The 11,127-nt window shown below is 39.5% G+C and overlaps 1 protein-coding gene across 2 annotated transcripts; it reads right to left on the bottom strand.

Annotated features, from left to right (window-relative positions):
• Positions 1-350: 350 nt before the first annotated feature.
• LOC306867129 (uncharacterized protein) lies at positions 351-6,358 on the bottom strand. 2 transcript variants are annotated; one of them, XM_079412668.1, is made up of 3 exons: positions 6,047-6,346; positions 2,540-2,681; positions 949-2,377 (listed from the first exon to the last, which is right to left on the bottom strand). In XM_079412668.1, exons 1-3 carry the CDS (start codon positions 6,332-6,334, stop codon positions 1,152-1,154), a joined length of 1,656 nt encoding a protein of 551 aa, XP_079268794.1. In that variant the 5' UTR covers positions 6,335-6,346; the 3' UTR covers positions 949-1,151. The 2 variants fall into 2 exon arrangements, with proteins under 2 accessions (XP_079268793.1, XP_079268794.1); XM_079412667.1 differs by having other exon boundaries at positions 351-2,681; positions 6,047-6,358.
• Between the last annotated feature and the right edge of the window lie 4,769 nt (positions 6,359-11,127).

Raw genomic sequence — 11,127 nt, 5'->3', positions numbered from 1 at the left:
TATAAATTTGAAGTTTTACACACATTATATATTAATGATCTCATCCTGTGACATCTTCCAGTACTTCCTTCTTTATTCTCTAATCATAAGCGCAGTCACGTAGGCCATGAGGCCTTCAAAATGCACCTAGCTCACATACGAGGCAAACTGCAAGTTTCTTTAATAACAACCAAAACATACTGGAAATGTGCTTTATGACTAGTTTTATTAAAAAGGTCTACATTTTTATTAAAACTTGTAGAAACCTGAACCTTATTATGGTTTATTGTGCATGCAGATTATATTTTAAATTGTGAAGCTAAATCAATGAGTTTATAATTCATGTTTTTTTCTTTCTTTATTCTTTCTTTATACATTTGACATGTAGAAAATAATCTGTGTTTGTGCATAAATGTGTGCTGTACATGCGCAACTTATCCAAGACATAGGCTACTCAATATTGGTCAGTCTTATGCAGAGCCTGGTGTGATTGTGACCGCTCTGATCTTTATCAATTCTCTATTACAGATCAGTGGACAAAGGCCTATGACATGTCACATACAAAATGTTGTTTTAACCACATACTGTCTTGTTATAACATAATAAACAGCAAGTTTTTCCTGAGATAACATACCGTTTCAATGACATAACATTTAGCTATTACAAGAAAATACAATGTCATTTTAATGAGACAGCATCTAATAATTACCAAAAAAAAACATATATTTTAAACAACATATCTTGGTATTATGGCAATTTTTGTATAAAAAAAAAAGTATTGTGGAAAGCACTATACAAATAGATGTGAGTGAAATTATGAAACTTTTCTCGGGCTGAATATCATGGGGCATCTGTTGAGGAGTGTACTGTAAGTGCATTTGTGAGCAGGTTTTAAGCTGTGCCTCTGCACAATCATGAAAACAAACCATACTGCTTTGTGTAAGAATTTGCAATTGTATAATTGATGTTTCATAGAAGTTTTTATTGAGCCTTTTGCATTTGCATACAAATTATCAGGGGAAAATATATTTAAAGCTGATGTTGTTTGAGAAACATGCACGAGAGACATTGTTAGAAAATTTGTAGGTTTGTAAGTAATGCAAGTACAATCACAATCCTCTATACAAAGACATACTTTAGTATTAATTGCAATAAATGCGGTAAACTGTCTACTAGCCACACTTTGTGCAACAGTAATCCCAGTTGCCTCCATTATCTGTGTAGCACCACAGGTAACCTTTACCATGGTAGTCACAGGTGTGACCAGACCTGCAGGTTTGGCCATTAACAGTTGAGCGGCAGTCATCAGAAGTGCAGCACTGGCCATGATTTTCTTCATCATCTGTGTAGCACCATGGAGTGCTTTTGCCATATTTTGCACAGGCGTGGTTGCTACGGCAGTACTTCCCATTTATAGTCTTCCCATTTTTAGCCTTACTGCTCCACAGCGGAGGGCTGCAGTAGTCCCACCCCTTTTGTATGTAACCTGCAGGGCCAGTCCTACACCAGTAGTAGTCCTCACCATATGTGGCACAGGGGTGATTATCCAAGCACCTCTGTCCTTTATACGTGATGAGTGAATACGGGGGTGAGCACTCTATCAGCGTGTGGCCTGAATAACACCTGTAGCCCTTGAGATAGTCCTGGTAAAGGCAGGGAGAGGAGCAGCAAGGCTTGGTTTGACCTCCTGTGTTGCATTGAAAGCTGTAATCAGATTGTCTGATGCATGAGCAGAGTGAGCCGTCAGCTGCAGTATTCTGCTTTTCTGGGACCAGCAGGCATTCAACAGCATCTGACACCTTGAATAGATCCCTTTTTCCAAATTGATCAGTCTCAAATTTAATTTCTATTGATTTGGCATTAGTTATAAGACAAGCACTTTTAGCAAAAACCCTCAGGTCCTCTGCCACATTGTAGTATTTGCTTATACTGTCAAAGGTTAATTTTACTGCCATCTCACTCACCTTGACTTTTTTTTCAGGTATGCTGTCACTGCTTAAAGTCCTTTTCAATGCGAGATATGTGTTTTGTATTTCTGAGCTCATTTGGTCTGCTTGGGTCACTGGTAGATTAAATAATTTATCAAACACCTCCATAACCGCGTTTAATTTAATTTTGTAACCAAAACACTCACCAACAAAAATCTTAATTGACTGACGGGTTCCTGAGAGCTCACTGTAGAGTCTGCTGAGCTGATTGTTCAGGTCTGAGACACTCATCAGGTTTATTCCACTCTCTGGCTGGTTTCTTCCCATATAGCCGAAGGAAAAGGACTTGCTGTTATCACTGTTGTGTTTATAGCAGACGGCCGTCCAGATGTGAGAAGGCACTGTCACCCTTTCTGGCTCTTCAGAGGTTCCTGTGTGTGGGATCCGTACATTGGCATTAGGTACCGTACCTGTGACAATGAAAGCTGTGTCAGAATAATCCTTGTTTGTCTCAAGTTTGTTTTTTAAGAAACGCCTCAGCGTGCTCTCCCATTTATTCCAGTGGACACGGTTGAAGCACGTGTCCACAGGTACAGTGTTGGTCAGAGTGAACGTCGCTGTTCGGCCGTCACCGCATTGGAAGCTGCTGGGGTTCAGGTGTCCACCATCATATCTGGGGTCACTGTAGTCACTGGCTTGATTTCCTTTATAAAGGTTTGAATTATTTTGACTCTCACGGACCATGTAAAAAATTTGGGCTGTAGATTGGGAAATCTGCAGAAGAAATAATATGTTAGCTGATTTGTATGGAAGAGGATTAGGGCCAAGCAATAATAAAAATCATTAAATGTTGAGGAAAAAGTCTAATTAAAATGCGGAGAATAAACACACTGGTGTCAGGTTAATTTTCATCTTGTTGGAGAGTGTCGGACAGCGTCTACAGTGGCATATAGTAGTTTGGAGAGTAATGCACATGGATGCAGCATATGATGCAGTCAACAAAGGTTCAGGTCAGTCTTTTGCCAAACTCACTTTTCTTCCTTTTCTCATCACATATCACATCACAAAAGCGGAACTCAACTGCCTAATGAGTGTTTAATAATAATGTACTAATTAGGTAGGTTTAGTGTTACTACAGTAAATCCACTGTAAATATTAATTTATGGATTTAAAGTATTTTAACTGATTGTTGATGCACTGTTTCTCCTGATTTTCACGTCAGTGTTGCTGAGACTGACAGTAATGTTTCATCTGCCTTTATACGAGCTTAGATCACCGCAGAGTCTGTGGTTTGTATCAGAGAGCTCTGCTCCAAATGCAAACACTTCTCATAGCGCTGTTTAGTGCTTGCCTGATCGAGACCTGTGAGCAAGTAAACGCATATGTTCTGAGTTCACTTCACACAAGTAGCGCTGTTTTGCTTTCGGTGCATTTAGGAATTATCATGTGACCGTGAATATGAGTTATCAAATTGTTGTCACTCACGTTTTACTGATACACCTTGCCTATGATTTGTGTTGACATTGTGAAACTGCATGATTTGTAAATTATGCTTGGTGGGCCACATATAATAGGCTACATTTCAATAGACTACATTTCAATAGACAAGCTGCAGGCCATTTGAAATTCATCCATGGACCATATTTGGACCCCTGCCAAAGATGCTATTTACAGAACATGCAGCATTTTTGGAGATTAGTGAAAATAGACATTCTATTTATGTTATGTAAAAGTAGCAGATCTTTGCAAAGTGTAAATAGTAGCTAATTAGATGCTATATATATATACTTACAGATACTGTTTGCTCCTCAGTATTATTGTACATTAACATGATGCAATAATAACAGTGTAAATTATTTTATTTATTAAAATTATTAAATAGCCTAGATGCTGCCTTATTGGGAAAACAAAGCTCTCCCTATCGCCTGCCTACCCTAATCAAACCACAGACTCTGCGGTGATCTAAGCTCAAATAAAGGCAGATGAAACATTACTGTCAGTCTCAGCAACACTGACGTGAAAATCAGGAGAAACAGTGCATCAACAATCAGTTAAAATACTTAATCCATAAATTAATATTTACAGTGGATTTACTGTAGTAACACTAAACCTACCTAATTAGTACATTATTATTAAACACTCATTAGGCAGTTGAGTTCCGCTTTTGTGATGTCATCATATGCTGCATCCATGTGCATTACTCTCCAAACTCAGTGTTGTCAGATTGGGCGGTTTTGAATTTGATTGCAGTGTTGCCAGATCGGGTTGACGATTTCCAGCCCAAAAGCTCACCAAAACCCGCCCACTTCAACAAAAACCAGCCCAAAATTTTAACTGCCAGAATGATGTGATAGAATTTTATTTCCATGTCAATCAAGGTTGATAAGGACCATTTTTATCTCCTTAAAATAAAATAATGATGACAAAATAAAATAAAGATAAATCAGTTTCACAGGAATATGGATCAAAGCAGGGCAAATGCGTTAAAGGGAGACAGAAAATATGCTTAAAATGTCCAGAAATCTTTTCAAAGTGGCAATCAAGAAATTAACCGATGACTTTAACCCTTTAAAAACACATGCATCATTTTCAATGTCCACAGTAAGAATAAGCTCATTTTTGTGCAAAAAGTGCACAATAAAGGGATCAGAAAGCAATGTAAATTAGCTGGCATTAACTCTCGTTCATGCACACACCTGAGACAGCCAAAAATATGTTATTCATTGATACACACTGTATGATAATCTGACTGCAAAAAATAAATAAATAAATAACAACATTAATGCGCTTACCTTCAGACAGAACTACAGTACGTATTTCATGAAGTAAACATTTTAGAACATAATGCAGAACTTTGCACAGTCAAAACTGTTCAAGTCCAGCAGCTGTCAATGCCAAGTATGAGTAGAGTCTGGACGGTTTCAGTGTTAATTTCGTTGACGAAGACGACGAAGAAAAATATTCGTCGACGAACCTATTTTCTTTGACTAAGACGAGACGTTGACGAGCTAAAACTAATATCTGATGATAAAAACTATGACGAAATTTATGCCGCGTCTTCATTAACAAGACGAGACGGGACTAAAATGTTATTGGAGGACTACCTGACATTCAAAATACATCCTATAGGCTAAGTTAACTGTCTTGTCTTTCAAAATGTCATTGGATTGGATAAGGTGCGTTTGCATGGCAGCCGCGGTGGACGGATAGGCTACCAAAACGCGAACTAGCGATCTGAAACAATGGCCTCAGCACCCGAAGGGTTAGGGAGTGGGTGACCAGACGTCCCGTTTTTCCCGGGAGTCACAATTCATTGTCGATTAACTTAAAGTCAGTGAAGGTGCGATAGGCGGAAACGCGCTGATAGAAGTGCTCTCTCTCGCGCACGCTCCACTTCTTCAGTTCTCATACAGCACGCGATCAGTTCTCAGCGCTCAAATACACACACAGCAGTATCTCACGGACTGTTATGGTTTAAGTGAGCTTAAACAGGTGGGTGAATTGCTTATTCTGATCACTTATATTGGGCTTTTTTTTGCATTTTCATCATATTTGGTAGTTCTATTTAATGTATTTGCCCCGATTTGATCCATGGGAAATTTATCATTATATTTATATTATTGTATCGTCATTATTTCGTTATAAGGAGTTAAAAATGGCTCTTATCAACCTTGATTTACATTCTATCACATTATTTTGACAGTTAAAGTTTTGGGCGGGTTTTTAATTAGATTTTTTTTCTCTCGAAATTTACCAACTTTTTTCTCAAAATTTAACAAGTTTTTTTCAGATGGTTTTATTTTTTATTAATGCTTGGCCCTAATCCACTTTTGTGTTTTTTTTCCTTCTAAATTTCATAAGGGCAAAGGCTTTGTTCTTACTGTTACTTACATTGTCGTTTAATGAACATTTTTAACATTTACTGTACAATTATGGTATATAAACATTCAATAAAGTACCATCAAATGTAATTTTAATTGTATGTTTTTTTTTTTATTTTGTAATATTAAATGTATTTCTAAATGTTGCAAAGACAAAACAGAATGAAGACCAATAGTTTAATTAAATAACTGAACTGATTCTTAAGGAATGCAGAGATGCTACTGAAAGTCTTTTGTCTTAAGCTCATAGTAAGTCACCTGTGGCTCGAGGTGCCAGATGTCTTTCCTTTCAGTGTCCCTTGAGCATCCAGGGTTCAATGTGTATGCGCTGTAGAGAGGGATTTTGTGATGAACAGAGTACAGAGAAGCATAATGAAAACTTCCATTTTCCAGCTTCTGACAGATTTTCTTGGCATTCTGATCCAATCCTCTTGGTTCTGTTTCGCTGTAGAAAAACTCTTTACACTCCTCAAAGCTATCGACCACTTTTGCCTGAGCACTGAGTGCTCTCAGCACAATACAGGTGATCAGACCCAGAACAAGCATGGTGTGGAGCTGCTCCTGTGTTATAGAGCAGAGACAGCAGAAGCTCAGCTGCTTTAAGTTCACAGTCACTGTCAGTGATGCTGTTGTGGGAGTGACTGAAATCAACAAATGAGGAGAAATGAGGAATGTGATGGGACCTTTCTTCATCATGGTTACACGGTTTACAGTTTTTTCTGAATGCTTAAGCGCTAATCGTGATTCTTGTAGCACAATTTCTAAAACTATTAATACGTATAGCAAAACCACTCACTGAGTTTGCAAAACTAAAAGCACAAACACTGCTTTACACTCAGTTTGCAATTTTGTAACACACACTTTGCAAAACTGTAGGTACAATTCACTGCACAACACGCTTTTTGCAGAACTTTAAACACAACTCACTGCTTACACTCAATTACCAAATTTCCAACACACTCCTAGCAAAATTATACACATGTATGGCTATCATTAACACTATTTTGCCAACTGTCTGGCACACTTTCACATGTGAAAACTGTTTTAGATAATTACTTCACTTTGCAATCAGCCTAAGCACTATAAGTAAGCCACAGGTAAGCTGTCTGTGTGGAGTACAATGGAAGGAGCAGTAAGAGTGAGAAGAGTGAGAATCAGAGGAGGCCGAGGGAGAGGACGTGGAGGTGAAGAAGCGAGAGGGTTAGAGGACGTTAGAGGAAGAGGAGAAGGAGGAGCAAGAAGAGGACGAGGAGGGGAAAGAGGAAGGGTAAGAAGAGTAAGAAATAGAATAACTGATGACATCAGAGCTACAATAGTGGACCATGTCATCAACCATGGGATGACCCTGAGGGAAGCTGGCCAACGGGTTCAGCCTAATTTGAGCCGCTACACTGTGGCAAGCATCATTAGGACATTTCGAAATGAGAATCGGTAAGTACTTTGTAGCACTGCCATACTCTAATGAGAAACACAACAGTACCATACATGCAAAAATACTTAAATTGTTACTTTACAGAATTGCTAGACGTCCAGATGTTGGGGGCAGAGGAAGAATGTTCACTCCAGAGCAAGAGACCCATATAGTGAACATGGTGATTGCCAATAATGCAATAAGACTGCGTGAAATACAGCAGCGCATAATTGATAATGACACCATCTTTCAAAATATACACAGTGTAAGCATTTCTGCACTAAGTCGTGTACTTGCGCGCCACAGAATAAGAATGAAGCAAATTTGCAGAGTTCCTTTCGAGAGAAACACAGAACGTGTAAAGCAACTGCGATATGACTATGTGCAGGTAAGCTATAGTGTCATTGGTTCTGAATCTGGAAGTGCATACTGTAGTGCTGTGCATGGGCCTGATGTGTTGCATTTGTTTTGTCTTGTCCAGAGAGTGATGGAACTAGAAGCAGATGCCATGGGACATGAGCTACTTTTTGTAGATGAGGCCGGTTTTAACCTCAGTAAAAGCAGGAGACGTGGCAGGAACATTATTGGACACCGTGCCATCATCAATGTCCCAGGACAACGTGGTGGTAACATAACCATGTGTGCAGCTATAAGCCAAAATGGTGTTGTTCACCATCATGCAACCATAGGCCCATACAACACTGCACACATTATTGCATTCCTGGACACCTTACATGACATGCTCACTGTTCAGAGACCAGAGCATACCCGATATGTCATCATATGGGACAATGTTAGTTTCCATAGGGCTGCTTTGGTCCGCAACTGGTTTACAGACCACCCATCCTTCATGGCACTCAACCTCCCTCCATACTCTCCATTCTTAAATCCCATCGAGGAGTTCTTCTCTGCCTGGCGCTGGAAAGTGTACGACCGTCATCCTCATCAACAGGTAGCCCTTTTACAGGCAATGGAGGAGGCATGTGGAGATATTGACCAGGCATCATGTCAGGCCTGGATACGGCATTCAAGGAGATATTTTCCCCGGTGCCTTGGACTGGAGGATATCGCATGCGATGTGGACGAAATTTTGTGGCCGGACCCAGAAAGACGACATGATGTAGACTGATTGTCTTTTTTTTTTTTTGTGAAATTACTATTTTGTGTTCTGACTTTGTCTTGGTTTTGATGAGTGTGAATAAACACCAATACTTGAAGTTTGGATCCTTGTATGTTTACATGACACTATGACAAAAGTATGACCTCAAATTGACATCTGTACACAGAGAAAGCAAAAGCCAGATGTGTTTTGTATTCATACCATCAGTGTGTAGTTGGCACATTGTGTGCTTAGTAGATGATGGCTTGTGTTTACTGTTTGATACGAAAACACCATTTTTACGAAGGTGTGAAGAGTTAATCTAGCTGTGTTCGCTTTTGCAAGAGAACTACAATGTTTTGATAATTGGGTGAAAGGTTTTCTTATTTGTGTGTAGAGTTTTGCAAAAATTGCCAATAGTTACAAAAAATGTGCTTAAACAATCAGAAAAAACTGTAATACAGTGTTTGCAGTTTCCACTTCAGTTTTCTAAAAAATATTGTTTCAGTTCTGCATTTGGAGCGGGGGTTTTTTCTGGGTGTTTTCACTCAAAGTTCATTGGAAAGGAACCAAACCCAGTTCACTTAAAGTGAACCAGAAAGGGAACCTGCCAGAAGTGACCTCAGTCCTTTTGGTGTTCACAATATAACAGGGGCTTGAGCCATTGATATGCAGGCTAACGGGGAAGTCGTGGCCTAATGGTTAGAGAGTTCATTAGAGAGTCCAATGCCCACTGCTCCGGGTGTGTGTTCACGGTGTGTGTGTGTGTTCACTGCTGTGTGTGTGTGTGTGTGTGTGTGTGTGTTCACTGCTGTGTGTATATTCACGGTGTGTGTGTGTGTGTTCACTGCTGTGTGTGTGTGTGTGTGTGTGTTCACTGCTGTGTGTATGTTCACGGTGTGTGTGTGTGTTCACTGCTGTGTGTGTGTTCACTGCTGTGTGTGTGTGTGTGTTCACTGCTGTGTGTGTGTGTGTGTGTGTGTGTGCACGTTGGATGGGTTAAATGCAGAGCATGAATTCCGAGTATGGGTCACCATACTTGGCTAAATGTCACTTCACTCACTCACTTCACTAACGCAGTTATGAGAGAGAGAGAGTGAGAAAACCAGTGTCTGTCCGTCTCTCAACAGTGTTCAGCAGCAGCGTCTAATAACAAATCTTTAAGTTGAACTGCTTCAAGAACCTCACTACTGAGAAATGTCATGTTATTCAGCTGCAAAACTATTCTATTGATAAATTTGCAGGGCAGCCGCAGCTCTGACAACAAGTTTCTTTCCGCGTGTGTGCACGAGTGCTGTCTGTACTGTGTGTGTGTCTGTTAGATATGAAAGGTCCAAAATCCATTACTTACATCTGAGAATCGAGACATCTCATGATATAGTTAACACGTTGGGGGTGGGGGGCTTTCAACTGAGGAGGGCCTTTAATCAGTCCGTGCCCTGGGCACCGCTGCGTCATCATCCGTCCCTTTTGTTTGTGTGTGTGTGTGTGTGTGTGTGTGTGTGTGTGTAAGGCACGGTCACACAACCACGGCTTGTGTACTGCAAACACGTACAAACATGTCTGTTACTTGACTCTGTTCCGCTCCCGGTCTTGAACTGATGGTAAAACTAAGGACATTATTAACTGTCTTTACATTTATTTTGAAAGCTGAACCTCGCGATTATGGAAAGGTGGGTTACATTTCTTACTTGTGCTTGTGGTGTTCGGCCAATCACAATGCACTGTGCCAGTTGGAGCAGACTGCGCTTGTCGGAAGGAGGGCCTTCGTAGAAAACGAAGCGTTTGAGAGAGGTGAGGCATAGAGGACCTACAATAATGTACAGTATTTGAAAAATAATGTGTTTTTTGAACATGAAAGCATGTCAAGATATTCTGTTACACCAAATACACAAAATAATGATCTTTAAAAAACCATCATATGACCCCTTTAATATAATTGTTTGAGACTGAATCGCTACATTATATTTCTCAGCAACTATGGGGTAAAATCTATGTTTTAAAGTAAGGAAACTCACAGCTTCACTTTTGCAGAATGAGACGCACAGACGCAATTCACACATGCAACTTTCATCTCTCTCTCTTTTGATAATTAATTCAAATCAATGCTATAACTCATGCATTCAAACACATGTGATCTTACTACACTAAATCTCTGTATCTCATTTAAAGCGGGCAGAATGCTAGATCTCAGCTACATAAATGACAACAGAATTATTTTGTATTGTTAGAATTAACAGTTGGATTATTTATTTACTTGTTTGTTTAGTTTCTGAAAAATGTAATGAGCTTGAAACATCTGAAATTACATTAATTGATAATAATAATAATAATAATAATAATGAAATATAGATAAAAATACATACACATAATAAACTACTTAGTTCAACCTCAAGCATTACTGTTATGTTGGTCCATACAAAGCAGACCTTGACCTGACTGCGTTTACAAATCACAAGGAATCGAACCACAGCCGGACACACTAATAAACCATACTCAGATCACCTCTGGAGCTGGTCTGAGAACGGTTTGCTTTTGGGTCCTTTTAGGGGGATCTGAGATCACTTGGCGTATTCACATATACAAGCTGAACTGTTCAGAGACTGTTAGGAGGGCTCAAATTAACTAGGTGTGAAAACACCCTCTTTTTTTTCTCACTCAGAGCATGTTTCTCTCACTGGTAAGTTGTAGGCTGGAGCTGTAAATCCTGAAGTGGAAAGATTAAAAAAATCAGACTCTTTTCTCAAATACATGTAATACCCAGAGCTCAATGCTTGGGGTTCATTTGGGACTATTTCTGTTGGTAGAGAGCCATGCAAACCAGTGGCA

The sequence above is a fragment of the Barbus barbus genome (assembly GCF_936440315.1).
Source record: "Barbus barbus genome assembly, chromosome: 48".
NCBI classification, from domain to species: Eukaryota; Metazoa; Chordata; class Actinopteri; order Cypriniformes; family Cyprinidae; genus Barbus; species Barbus barbus.
The sequence above is the reverse complement of the archived record's forward strand: the minus strand, read 5'-3'. Positions and strand labels throughout refer to the sequence as shown.